General features: G+C 38.2%; 1 protein-coding gene across 1 annotated transcript in view; it reads right to left on the bottom strand.

Moving 5' to 3' along the window:
* Window positions 1-749: 749 nt before the first annotated feature.
* LOC118414639 overlaps window positions 750-14,986 on the bottom strand; it is a 24,293-nt gene continuing 10,056 nt past the window's right edge. Inside the window, exons 2-10 of the mRNA XM_035818824.1 lie at window positions 10,478-10,654; window positions 9,647-9,726; window positions 8,956-9,053; window positions 7,244-7,394; window positions 5,223-5,335; window positions 3,234-3,381; window positions 2,646-2,728; window positions 1,061-1,167; window positions 750-946 (exon numbers count right to left, since the gene is read on the bottom strand). Of these exons, the coding sequence (XP_035674717.1) occupies window positions 750-946; window positions 1,061-1,167; window positions 2,646-2,728; window positions 3,234-3,381; window positions 5,223-5,335; window positions 7,244-7,394; window positions 8,956-9,053; window positions 9,647-9,726; window positions 10,478-10,586 (1,086 nt within the window). The 5' untranslated portion in view covers window positions 10,587-10,654. The remainder of the gene's footprint in view (window positions 947-1,060; window positions 1,168-2,645; window positions 2,729-3,233; window positions 3,382-5,222; window positions 5,336-7,243; window positions 7,395-8,955; window positions 9,054-9,646; window positions 9,727-10,477; window positions 10,655-14,986) is intronic.

The raw sequence follows: 14,986 nt of genomic DNA, 5'->3' as shown, positions 1-14,986 counted from the left end.
CTTCGATTAGTTTGTTATTAAACGTGGTAAGCGTGTGTGTGTGTTTGTGTGTGTGTATGTGTGTGTGTGTGTATGTGTGTGTGTGTGTGTGTGTGTGTGTGTGTGTGTGTATGTGTGTGTGTGAGTGTGTGTGTTTGTGTGTTTGTGTGTGTGTGTGTGTGTGTGTGTGTGTGTGTGTATGTGTGTGTCTGTGCGCGCGCGCTGTCTAGCATTTGGACCATGTTTGTTTGACATATTGCGACAAAGGTAAAATAGAGATGAAGATGCAAACAGTCATTACATCTGATAACTACAATACTCTGTCGAGGAGGCTAAACCCCGTCATACAGTAATAAACGTAAGAGCATTAAGTTTTTGTGATCGTTTCTACATGACTTAATTCTTACCTAATCTCCAAGCAGATCCTACGGTAGCATAAAGATAGTATCAAAAGCTACCAGAGGAGTGAAGCCGGCTTAGGAGTGTGTTTGGCTACATGGCAAATGGACACCTCTTGGCTGACTACACTCCTTGGCCAGTTTGGTACTATTTTATGCCATAGTAGGATCTGCATGGAGATTAATTCTTACCTTTAAGCAGCTAGTAGCAACAATCTAAACCGTATGTAACATTACCTACAAAAAGTACATTGTTTAGATACATGTATGTATACATCTCGAAAAGTCTGCAATACATAAATGCTATTCAAAACGTTAGCACATTTGCTTCAAACAGGTAAGAGAAAAATCTTTAAGAACTTTAAGACAGACTTACGAGCTCCCCTCCGATCCTTTCATCCCGAAGTTAGCTCCCATACTGAACGTTTTTGCGTAACTCATCTGGGCTGAGACAGAATAGTCAGTCAGACTCTCGCTCTTGGAGGCCTCTTGAGTCTTGAACAGCCGGAATGCACCGCCAAACTTTGCTGACTTGATAAAGTGGGTACCGTAGCGGATGATGAAATCCTCTGCAATAGGCAAACATTTTTTTAAAGAAATAATAATGGTCACAAATGGCACGAAAAAGTTAATAATTGGACATTGATGGGTATAAAACAAATGAAAATAAGGGAAGTACTTACGTAGTTTTGCTTTTCCTAAGATGAAATTCTTCGGAAGGGCCAAGAAATCACGCAGAAAAGAGAGGCTAAGATCACTGGGAGTAATCTCGTCAAGGAAGATTTCATACCTAAAGGGTCAAATTAAGATTTTGTTCAAAATTACCGTTCGGTCCACATATGTATGTATGTATGTATGTATGTATGTATGTATCTATCTATCTATCTATCTATCTATCTAATATCTATCTATCTATCTATTTATTTATCCATCTATCTATCTTTCTATCTTTATCCATATATATATATATAGATAGATAGATAGATAGAGAGAGAGAGTGAGACAGAGAAAAGTAGATAGCTGGATTTATATATATGTATATAATATATACATCTCTCTCTCTCTCCCTCTCTCTCCCTCTCTCTCTCTCTCTCTCTCTCTCTCTCTATATATATATATATATATATATAGATAGATAGATAGATAGATAGATAGGTAGATAGATAAATAGATACATACATACATACATACATACATACATACATACATAAACAAAGATATATGGACCGAATGGTAATTTCATTAGAGAGAGAGAAAAGACAGGACATGTCACCATCTTCCGACGAACCAAGCGGATTACAGAGACAACAACAACAACCTTCCGTCTCACGGGGACCTCTTAATTGTATCAGTTCTTTTGTTCGATTTTTTTCTCGAATTGATATTCTTAAAGAATAAAATGATGGATCAGGTTGAAATATTGTGTCGGATTTCTTCCAAGAAGCTTGGCAGGTAGGTAGCTTGGCAATAAAGCAAAGTTTATGAACATTAAATTAATATGACATCGTTTTTAGCACTTTCGCTGGACGAGCTGGCACCTCAGATGATACGGAATACACTATGTTGTGCACATATGTTTATATTATCCTTTGTATTGTATTGCATATAAACAAAGGGTAATAAGAACTATACAAGCATTTTAATGATACGTAATGCACTGACATTGATTCAGAAACAAATCAAATATGAGCAGCTAAGTTTGGAATATTAGCGGTCGTTGCTCATATCTAAATTTATTCAGCCTCAAGGTCAGCGTATTACATATCATTGGAATGCTTTTATAGTTTCCTTTCCTATCAAATTCAATCGGTTGTCATAACAAATGTATAAAACAAGCATCAAGCCTACTAACGTGTGCGGATCGCGAAACAGTGTTTCAAATTCGGTAAATTTTCCAAAATGTTGTTACCAGCAAGTTTACAAAGTTCAGAAAGTCTTCTATTTTTGTGCTGCCATAGTAACCTGTTGTTAACAAGAATTTTTGACAAAAATCGTCGTTTTCGGTTTTAACAGTGTATTTTTAAGCCTTTCTTCACAATTCTGCTATTTTGTGACATGCATACATATTATGTAAATAATGTTTTATCAAATATACATAAATCATGTTTATCTAATGAAGTCATTGGCCCGAATCCAACATGGTGGACCATTGTTCCAGTAGATAATAAAAGTAGAACCAGCTTATCATTCCATATATATAACAACAAAGAACTCTTAAAGGCAATTGCACAAGTAACACGTTTATAAGGAAAGGAAAACACTTTATACCTGATAACTTCAGCCTCCATCAGTGACATGAACATCTGTTTCTCGGATTTTTCAGACGAACCATATGCTGCGCTCACTGCAGCCTGAAAAACAAGTTAATATATATAGCTTTTACTGCACAACAATTGTACGGGGCACAAAGTATGGCATCTACATAACTACAGTACTATAACTTAACGCTTATCTAACTAATAGTAATACAGAAGTTGTAGTATGGGATAAGTTTCTTACAGTCATTGGAGGCTGTTACAATCATTGGAGGGATTTCTAATGTCTAAACCTTCTTTGATATATTTTCCTGTATCTGTCATGCAGGGATTGTCACATGTCATGATGTATTTGAATTTGCACTTCAGGTTCATTGAGATAAATCCTTGTGTATAAGATGACAACCTTGAGTACAGAGAATTTCGTATATCAGAATATGTGGGACATACAACCATAAAGTGATATTCGTCTTAATGAAGTACTTCATCTATCTTTGATAGTAGAAAAATACTATATAATCTATTGTTATGTGTTAAAACATTTAATTCATAAACCAAAATCTTGTATGTGTATCAACATTATTTGTTCAATTTTTTTTACCTGGAAGCCAAATCCAGAAAAGGAGACCCCGGCTTTCATCTGAAGAGAATGGCGATAAGACGACCTCGATTCAAAGACTTGTGAGGAGACCACTGTGTCATAGATGCCATGAACGTTCATTTGGTCAGGTACCTCTTCTTTGTGATACCTATGGACAAGTACATGAGTTTTAGTTTGTTAATGACTAGCTATAAACAAACAAAAAATAACGGACTAGGTCATGTTTAGTTCATGGGTTCTCTCAAAAATAGTAACAATATACACTTATTACTTGCAATCTCACAGTAATCATACATTGATGTTTCTGTTCCCTTTCCGCTGCTAGCTCATTAATTCAATTAACTCTAACCCTTTGCTGACGCGTACAGGTGTGGGCTCTGTGGGGTCACGGAAGGTCACGTCAGGAGGCCAAAAGAAAACGTATTTCCCCTCAGAAATGTGCTAGAATTAATCATTATAGTTGATGTCAGAAATTTTACTCAGATCATTTTACCAAATATCCAATGCCTATCTGTACCAAATTTCAGGTCATTTAATTGTTATACCAGGGTACAGGGGGCAAATTATACCATTTTGGTCAAAACATGACTAAAAAAAACTTAATAAAATCATTTTAGAGGCAGATACGTTAAAAATGAAGAAAAAAAAACTCATCGGGGTATTGGCTCACTCTACCCTTGTGCCAAATTTTAGGTCATTTGGTTCAGAAAACAACTGAGATAACGTGTTTTAAAGATTTGACAGGAGAAGAAAAAGAAGAAGACAACATCACGAACACAATAGATTTCACCATACCTGTGTATGGCTGAAATATAAAAAAATAAAATAGATGGCCAGATGTATAATCATTGAAAATTGTTTGGTAAAGGAGTAAAGCAAGTCCTATGGGTATGAGTCCAAGGCGCAACCCTACCATTTTTTTAAATTATTTCCCCTAGTAGCAAAATGTGATTATCTTTATCTAAAAAAAAAGAATGAAAGTTACTACATATCGATAAATATAACAGGCGACTGAATAATTCTGGACAAACACTCTATTTCCGAAAAACCTTGATAATACCTAAATAGATTGACCAGATAAATATTTGTAGGTATGATATATCAAAGGATAGAGAATATGTAGGTTGCAATTAGATGTCTCTACTGAGAAAGGTATGCGAATTCTGGCTCAGGTTTCCTATTCTGCAGAATTGACCTTCTTAATGAAGACATCTAAGGCCATGTTGACTTGATTATATGGATGACATCCTCCGGGAACTCCAAAACTGATGCGAGCGAGCGAATAAAAAAAAGTTTGGCCAAAAAAAAAGTTGCCTTCAGCATGAAATCGAAGTGGCCAGGAAGGTTGAACATAGGACTAAACACACATAGTATGGTATACCATGATCCTCTGGACCTGAATTTTCTGTACTGGTACCTTCCCCAACCAACAATAGATTTTTTTTTTTCTTTCCGTCCTTTCACATCTTATTCTTTGACTTTAGATTCATTTTGGCATTCTATATATGGCATTAGTTATCTGTTTTCTGATACTTTTTTTTCAATCTACGGAATATTTGTGAACATTTTACAGCTGCTTTGCACAAGTTATTGTGTGGTCGAAAACTTTTTTTTTTTGGAAATGGCCGAAAATTGGTGCGAGCGCGGATGTCATCCATATAATCAAATCAACATGGCCTAATTGCAACCAACACTATTCATCATCCTGATATATCATTCCTATTGATTTATCTGGTTTATGTGTCTTGAAATAAATTAGGGCCTTCCGGATTCTTTAAAGTTTTTCCTGAATTATATACTTTACTCCAGTACTTTTTGTCATAAATGATACTGCTAAATGTAAATACCCAAAGTGTAGTGCCAAAAGAATGTTTCGAGTAGAAAGGCAGGCAAGCAATCTCAAAGACCTATAGTATGCGAAATAAAAAAAAAATGAATATAAGCTATACTTCTCCCAGTTTAGCGTATTGGCCTTTTCATTAAACTTACTTCTTCTGCAATAAACATTTCCGCTGAATGACTGATTTCCTTCTGGATGTACTGCTGTAATCTCCGCGACCATCGAAGCCGACCCCGATGTAATTACATCCCTCCATTAAGCTCTACGAAACAACAAGGTAATGTTGGTCATACATCTGTTATATACCAGGGCTCGAATTGGGTGCACCCAAAATTGGAGCTGTTCACCCAAATATTGTCTTGGGTTCATATATGTAAAGATATCAAAGTGTACTAGTATACATCATATGCTTGACATCTAAGGGTTAGATAATAAAAAATGTCTGTCATGGTACTTTAGTTTTTGATAGCATGTAACTATGTTTGTCATTAGGTTTTTCTGACATTGTACTTAAATTGAAATATTTTGTGCACCCGATTTTTTAAGCTGGGTGCACCAGTGCAGCTAATCCCAAAAATGAATTTCGAGCCCTGTATACACTTGATGATGTGTGTAAACAGTTCAAACCTGATATGAAAAGTCATTCTGGATACCTAGTGATTATGAGCAAGTTGGACAGCAGGTTCTGAAGTAAATAAACTATTAGGAAGAGAAAAATGTCAACCTTAAGAATCCTGTCCATGCCAAATTTAATCTATTTTGTCTATGCCTCTATCCGTAGTAGTAGAAATCTAAAATAGAAACAAGCTAGTTTGGAAACAGTGACTGGCGTTCTGACAAACAAAATCAGTAAATAGAGAGTTAGAGTTAAGATAATCCATCATATGTTATGGATGTTATGTTTGTCTCTGCGCTCGTGTGTGTGTATGTGTGTGTGTGTGTGTGTGTGTGTGTGTGTGTGTGTGTGTGTGTGTGTGTGTGTGTGTGTGTGTGTCTGTGTGTGTTTGCGTGCGTGTATGTCAACAAGACAACTTAAGATTTGATTGGTTTTAAAATTGGTGTTTTGCTGGTGTGTGATGATTATTTTTGGCCCCCCTGGCGGCTCCCCCTAGTACTGCAGTGCAATTGTGCTTTTTTTTCTTTTTCGCGTTCTAAACAAGCTGTGGTCAAAAGTTTGGGTATTAGTTTTCGCCCATTTAGTTTGGGCCCTCTAGCGGCTAGTTTTGGGATAGCAGGGCGTTTTTGTCAAAAACTTCCGAAGGGGATAACTCAAGAAAGGAACAATGGGATTTAATGATTTTTGGTATGTGGACGTCATTTTGAAGTCATTGATGTTACTATTGGCAACACGCGTCGTAACAAAATTATTATACTGCTATCTGCACTTGCTGTTACATTTTTGTAGCATAACTTGAAGTTTTCTGTTTTCTTTTTATGGGTCCGGCCAATACAATCAAATTGATAACGTCATAATTCTGTCATATAACGTCATCGTAACGTCAATTTTTTTAATGCTTGTCAGATATCATGTGTACATCATACCTGAACATTTGGCGACCATACAGCACTTTGTTTTAGAGTTATAGGACTTAGAAGTGGAGGGCCTCAAAAGACCACACCGCACACACCCCACCCACACCCCGTCTGGGGAGGACAAAAAAAACTCGGTCTGAATTGGGTTATTGGACCTGCTGATCAACAGATCTTGTTTACATACTAGTAAATTCCTGGTCTAGTCTCGTATTCTCTCACGAGATTGAGACTAGACCATTCTCCGCGTCCAAGATGTACTGACAGACATCGAAAATTTGGAGGTACGTTCTCTACCTTTAATAAACAGTCATTGTTCGAAGAAAATTGATAGTAACTTAAACATACGTGACTGATGAACCTCTTCAACGATAGTAAATTCCTGCATGCTATCTGAAAACTCCTGATGTTTCCAGAAACATAAGTCAATTCAGTTATAACAGTTTATAATTACTGCTATTTGGCAAATTACACTTCCTATTGTCTAGGCTACTGGCACAGATACACACTGTCAGTCACAAGCCAATATCAGTAAAAAAAAAACATTAAATAATTCCAAAGGTCAGCATAGACTTTTTGCTTAATAACTGTAGTGTCTCACAGGAATAGGTACATTCAATAAAGCTCAGACACATCTCACCTGACATGGTGGCATTGGCCTCTTCGCTTTGTAGCACGGATCTCCTCGTACGTATCCAGTCCCGAAACAGCCGTTCATCAGAGTACCTCCCATTCCCATGGGGTACGAAAACGCTGGAGGCGGGGACTGGTTGTCTCTTTCGTTCTGCTTTCTGCGAAAGAATATACAGTAGGTGCATTTTTTTTATAAATAAATAGTTTAAATTATGTTTTGATTTTTTTTTCATTACAGATTTGTTTCCAGACACCTGGGAATCTGTGAATTTCGTCTTATTGTCAATTACAGTTTTGGGCAAAATTCGGATTTGTTTCAACATAATAATACACTATAAGAGGATAATAAAGATGTCATGATCCTGACAAAAACGGTAAAGCATTTATTATAAAAATTGTCCAACTTTAAAATATATAAAAAATGAGGTAGGAATTGGGAAAAGAAAGGTCAAATTCGATCATGGCTCTCCTAGCGGCGAGTTACGGTATTACCGTGGAAGTTTAAAGTTGGAGGTAACGTGCTTCTCATATGCCAGGTTCATGATTTTTGGATAATAGATACGTCGTTGGGCAGGGAGTAAGTCGTGTAATTTTGGGTCCCCTAGCGGACTTTTTGAAACTGCAGGGGCGTATTTTGTTTTAGATAGTTTTGATAGTTTGAAGTCATAATTTATATAATCAAGTCTAAATAATGTTAATATGTAGCTAGCTTACATGATTAATGAAGAATTTTGTCCCATATGGTGACATGTATAGCGCATATAAACAGAAACATTATTTGAACTGCACAGTAATGACGTTTTATCCACAAGATGGCCAACCGGTGTGTTTTGATGTGTTCTTGGAACTCTGGTTTTCCACATATAATGCGCGAGACAAACATTAGAGGACCATGTTCAGTGACTTACAAAGGGGATATAGAACAGTCACTGAGGCGGACATGATTATTGGACCAGAGGTGCCCCAGCTCCACCACATCGGAAGTGCCTCAACACATCCACTGGAAAGTTATTTTGAGCCGAGTCCTTTTGGACTATTTCAAGGGGGAAAAATCTAGAACAGGGCATATCAACCTTTACTGAAACGTTGCTGTTATTCTGTCTTCACGCCACTTTTGATTCGCTCCTGACGTCATCACCCTTCGACTTTCGACAAGCAAAAGTCAGCGAAATGGATAAGGCACTGATTAATGTCGGAGTTATTGATCGTATATTCACGGTGAGTGTTTTTGTTGTGTTGGATCAGAGCTCAAACTTTAATTTGCAACATTGCATTATTCCAACAAAGAAAAGTCTTTAATTTTATAGGTTTCCAACATTAACATTTTACAAAAAGACAACAAACGCGATAACGCAGAAAAAGCTCTTCACAGCCATGTCTCTAGAAATTCTGAATTATTTTGTAAACGTTTACGTGGCGTCGGGCGTGGCGTAACTGGTAGAGCGTTCGGCTCGGAACCTAGAGGTTCTGAGTTCGATCCCCACCGTGCCCCGCCCCGACGTTGTGCCCTTGGGAAAGGCACTTCACACGACCTTCCTCACTTCACCCAGGTGTAAAAATGGGCACCTGACTTCGGTCGGGGAGGTGAAAAGGACTATCTTTACCTTCTGTCTGTACCTTGTATGTGGCACTGTTAATAGAAGTTACAAAAACTTGAGGGCAGTGCCACATTGTCCCCGTCTGTCCAAAAGCAAAATAGAAAAAAAAAAGTTTACGTACTTGGGAGATTTTTCAACGTCCACCTTCATTTTCATTCCTGGCGGAGCAAACATGTCCTCCTGGACCATGCCCTTTTGTTCGATGAAATCAATTTCAGCCTGGAAAAGAAAGAGAGACATAATTGTTTATTGTTTATTGTTCATTGACTCCTTTAGTTGTTAACATATCATTGCAACAACTACTCTTCCAGGAGTAATACACATAAAACTTGGACACATGCAGTTTGCAACATACACACATACAACATGTCAATAAAAAATCATTAAACAAACGCATGTGCCTTATCCAAAATCATCAAGTCTCTCATGTGTCTTTAGCTAAGTCTCGCGTAAGCTTCACCGTATAAACGAAAGCATGATGAATATCTTACATGTATAAACACAAAGAATTGTTTTGTGTAGTATTTAGTTACATGTATGATGACATGTATGAGGTCTTGTATATCACACACTTGTCGAATTTTTTACGCAGGATTTTACACTTATAAGTTTACTATAACCCTTACCCAAAGGTTCTTACAAGCAAGTAACAAATGCAGCTCTTACAGGCATAAATTACATTAGGTTAATACAAACTACGAAACCATAGATACTTTGTTATTAAAAATGTAGTCATTTGGAATTCTAAGAAATTTGAGTATAATACTATAAACATTGAGAAATAAAAGCTGAAGATGATTTTCGAGAGTTACCTTCATTTCTCCGGGACCAGCACCCTTAGCGGGAGGAGGAGCTCCCCTCTTTGGATTCCCGTTCTGACCACCTACATTAGCTGTAGCAGAAAACGTTTTGAAGGCATAACGTTAGGTTGAATTATTGGTCAAATATAAATTTTATAAATAGGAAGTTTATTTACAAGTTCTTGCCCGAGGGCTAATTGCAACATGAAACAAACAGAAAATATAATAAACATGTATAAAATGAAATACTTTGGTATAGATAACAATGGTGACAAGTGTAAACGAGTGACTATTCTATCAATACTATGGACTGCTGAGAGCTACAATCTACGTATTTAGGGTTTGACTTCTTTTCTGGAAGCAGTGGAAGACGAAGTGTCCCACTTTTTCTATGATGCGTGGGTTATGTGACGTTAACAGCGTTATAGTTTTGTTTTCGTCGGTAAGCGTTTGGAAATTTTTGTGGAATTTGCATGCCTCTTCAAATAACTCATTTCTTTCCTGATCGTTAGAGAGGCAGTTAGAAATAAAATGTATAAATTTTATATATTTCTAGGCTGAGGGTATTTGGCAATTTGTATCAACTAACGAATTATCAGTAGTCTGTTTTGCTAATCATTTGGAACTTGTAATGAATTGGAAATAAACCTCATTTACTAGCGTGACAGGTCGACCGGGTAATTCATGCGGTGTATTATTATCAGGTTACTGTATCGAGCGTGGAGGGATTTCTTGTAACTAAGTAAATGTAGTCTTTTATTCAAAGTCATGGAGACATTTTCGGAAGACATTCAGCTTAGACTTATGATACAAAAAGTGTTGAGAATTGCTGCCAGTACTTACCTGGTCCTCCAAATAAGTTTTCGATTGTTTTTTCTGCCACCTCTTTTTCAACCTCTCCGGTCACCTCTTGCTCGTGTTTGACAGAGTCGGACATGATGTCTGGGCCCATGTTCTTTGCCTTACCCAGTGTATCAATTGTTTGTTTTAGTTGCCCGGGTAGGACCGCCTTTGCTTTTCCTAAACAAGAAAGATAATGACGAAAGATGTATGTAAGAAAACCGCATTCAATAGAAATTTGAAGAGCAATGGCAGGTTACTTTAAGGTACCACTTTAAATTATCCCTGGAATGTTCAATAATGTGTCATCCACAAATAATTTTTTCGTAGTTCCCAACATCGGTATATTAATTATTCAATTTTACCTCTAGGAAAAATATTATTTGTAGTTACTTCTGGTTGTACGCCGCAGATATGTGTTTTAGAGGAATTACTTGAGAAAGCATGTGTAAGCGGTGCAACCCGCATAGAGTTAGTTTGGTATCTTAGGCTAGGTAGGCTAGCCTCTACCAGGCTTCGTGGATTGGTAGAATCATTATCCTCACCTTCGTGGTGAGGAAACGTACTCTTCTGGCCGGCTAACCCCCCTAGCGTACTATAGACGGGGACCCCAAAGCCCTTTTCCGTAGAGCGTAATCGGCGGTTTTAATTCTACGTACTCCGTAGCGGGACCGCTCGAATTCAACGTAGAGCGTAATCGGTGCATTTTGCGTCGAGCGATATTGGCCCCTTTAATTTAACGTATTACGTAGAAGCTAACCGGATTTTACCGTAAAACGTAATTCATATTAATTTTTTGTCAAGCGTAATCAAAGTTTCATTAAACTTAACTAGTCTACCGGCAAATTTTACCCGCAAAAATGCTGGAAATTGCGTTTCAAAGGGTCCAGATTTCAAAATTTCGCCGGACATTCCTTGCTATGGCTCAACACTTCGGCACTGGACATGGTGAAAATATGTTGCGGGAGCGTCGTCCCCCAACTAGTAAAAATCTTTCTACCGACCTTAGCTTAGTTAACAAGCAAAATGTGCCCCTTAAATGCAGGAAATGGCATTTCAGAGGGTCGAGATTTCAATTTTCTCCGGGCGCCGGGCGGCCCTTGCCAAGGCTTGCGCGCGACGGCTTGGGCCTAGCCTCCGGCGCTCACGACTCTCCGGCGCTCGTCGCCCTCAAAGACGTTTCTCTGACAGAAATGTCATTACATTGAGCATATGGTCTGGCAGCAAAATTTGTCCCTCAAAATGCAGGAAATGGTGTTTCAGAGGGTAAAAATTTCCAAATTTTCCTGTACCTACCTTGCGACAGTTCGACTGTTCGTGCTTTCGGCACTCGAAATCTGAAAATGATGTGTGGGGGCGTTGCCCAGCTTAAAGCTAAAACCATGTGAATTTCTAATTGGATGCTATTTAACTTAGCTTAGTCTGTGAGCAACATTTGCCCTTCAAAATGCTTAAAATGGCGTTTCAGAGGGTCAAGATTTCACAATATTCCCGGGGGAGCATGCCCCCGGACGCCCTAGGATTGTCGCGCCTCCGCTTTCGGTGCTACAAGTGCTGAAAATTACGTCACATGAGAAATTTGCTGTCGCCTCCTTTGGCCAGCAAGACGTCTTTAGAAGTTAAGTTTTAATCTTATTGATGGAATTATCAATTTTGTTTAGATCTCATCTTCACATGTTCTGCCGTCGGCGGAGTTCAGCCAAAAGACAATAAATATTTGCATAATGCATTATGAAATTTCGTAATTTAGCGTAATTTAGCGTAGAGCGTAATGAAGCGTCCATAATTTAGCGTATTACGTAGCCGGCCCTCCCGAATTTAGCGTAGAGCGTTGTCGGTACCCCCCCTTAGGGGCCCTCATAGACTGTATTTGTCCAATTTCTACAATTAAACCACCGATCCACGAAGCCTGGTAGAGGCTAAGGTCGGCCGGATCCGCCCACTTCTCTGATGTCCTGCGTCATCTGGCTAGAAAAGGCCCACAGTGAAAGATCGTGTGATTACCGCAATTAAGGTCTCACTAAAAATTTACTATAGGTTTTGAGTCGTCGAACCACCTGAGTCTGGGGTCCTTAACCATGTAAATCCCCATAGGCGAAAAACTGTGTTCTGAGACCTTGAAGCTAGGCTGCAGGGTAAATGGGATCAGGGTTAGCAACGTGGTAAATAAAACCAAAGCACGCAGAACTTTTTACCAAATCTATGGATAAACTTGGGAGTGACTTAATGACTATTGTTCTGTTACCGAATTTTCTTACAAAAAAAAACATTTGACTCTGTCGTAAGGTTTCTCAACATTTGTAACCCTAGTAAAAATAGGAGCCATATGGCGGGCACGTTCGTCTGTGCCTCACTGCCAATAAATCGGTCCCTAACCCTAAATCTAAACCTAGCCCTTACTCATACGAAATATGGCCAAAAAATACACTTCCTCGAAATTTTTTTTTTACCAAGAACCCCCATACTTACCCTAAGCCTAGCCTTTCCCATAACACTAACCCTAAGCAGTCACTAAAAATTGGTAAAAATCTGGATGTTTTCTATCTTTTTCAGAACGGAATGACCAACAAAATTGATTTTCTACCACGAACCCCATACCCTAACCCTAGTCCTAAACCTTACTCAAACTTAGAACCTAACCCTAACCCTAACCCTAACCCTAACCCTAACCCTAACCCTCACCCTAACCCTAACCCTAACCCTAGCCCTAACACTAACACTAACACTAACACTAACACTAACACTAACACTAACACTAACACTAACAATAAGTTGTATTAAAAAAATGGTCAAAATTTGAATGTTTTCTATCCATTTCAGACCACGATATGGCCTAAACTACTTCTCATTGGAAACATATTTTCTAGAAACAAACCCCTACCCTAACTCAGCCCTTATCCTAGTCCTTGCCATAACACTAATCCTAGGCAAATTTTGAGGTCAAATGGTCAAAAGCTCATTACTTTAATTTCTATCTATTTCAGACTGAAATATGGCCAAACTAGAGTTCCACGACCCTATACCTTTGCCAAATGATTCTATCTTTTACAACTGCTATATTGATTGTGTTTGTCAGTTTCGTAATTGATTATTTAAATAAGATTCCAATTTGCATAGTTGTTATGTAATGATATGAGGCATCACTTAAGTTATCTACATACCAAACAATGACAATCTGTCAACCCCTTCTTGAGTTATTCCCTTTCAAACCCTCACGCTAAACTTGCGCTGCCACTAGGGTGCCCAAACCCATACTACTTACTCTCGGCATCAAGAGCTGTCTACCACTCAAAAATCAGCAACATGTCCAGAACTCGAAATATCAATTTTGGGAGGACAACTTGTAAAGGTGTTGATACACCTGTTTTGTCCTCCCTTCCACTTGTTTTTGCATGTGGTAAATTCAAATAAAGAAATAAAGAAATCAAACCCGGAAGTTCCACTGCAGTACCCTAACAGGATGCTGGGGTGCCCAAAGTCTAATCATTTCCAGGTCTTTTCAAGACCTACCCACATACCAAATGTCAATACAATTCACCTAGGCGTTCTCGAGTTATGCTGGTTCTCTACAAAGATAGATACAAACGCTACCCAAAATATAACCTTCTAGGCGAAGGTAAATATATACTTTCTCAGAAAAAAGATTTCTACAACGAACCCCTACCCTAACCCTACACCTAGCCCTAATCCTTACCCATGCCCTTACCATGACACTAACCATACGTAGAATAAAAAAGGTCAAAATTGTCATGCTTTCTATCCATTTTAGACGAAAATATAGCCAAAAATATACTTCCCACAAAATATACCCTAGCCCTAACCATAACCCTTGCCCAAGCCCCAACCCTATCCCTTGTCATAACATTAACCCAAAGCAGAAAATAAAAATGGTCAGAAAATGTTTTATTCATGTTTATCCATTTCCATCTATCAAATTTTCTACTACGAACCCCTACCCTAACCCTAGCCCTAACCGTAACATTAACCCTAACCCCTACCCTAACGCTAACCCCAACGCTTACTCTAAGCAGTCTCAAAAAATGGTCAGAGTTTGGATTTTTAGCCATTTTAGACCAAAATATGGCCAAATATATACTTTCTTAGAAAAAAACACATACCTAGTATACACTTATCCTAGCCCTTAACCTAACCCTAATTCTTATTCTAACCCTACCACTAACCCTAAGCAGTCTAAAAAAAATGGCAAAATTTTGCATGTTTTCTATTCATTTCAGACCGACATACAGAAATATGGCCAAAAATGCACTTCGGCTAAGAAAAATAAAATCTACCACGAACCTCGAACAGAACCCGAACCCGAAACGTCAGTAAACAACCTTATAGCTAGCACTAACCCTGAACAGTCTAAAATGATTTTGTCCATTTCCTAATCCTAGTTCTTGCCATAACACTAACACTTAGCAGAATAACTCAGGTCAATTATGGCATGTGAGTTTCTATTGAACATGAATCTGGCATTTGGATTGTCCATTTACAACGCAATGAAGTGAT

The sequence above is a fragment of the Branchiostoma floridae genome, chromosome 4, assembly GCF_000003815.2.
Source record: "Branchiostoma floridae strain S238N-H82 chromosome 4, Bfl_VNyyK, whole genome shotgun sequence".
NCBI lineage: Eukaryota > Metazoa > Chordata > Leptocardii > Amphioxiformes > Branchiostomatidae > Branchiostoma > Branchiostoma floridae.
This window is presented reverse-complemented; position numbering and strand designations above follow the sequence as displayed.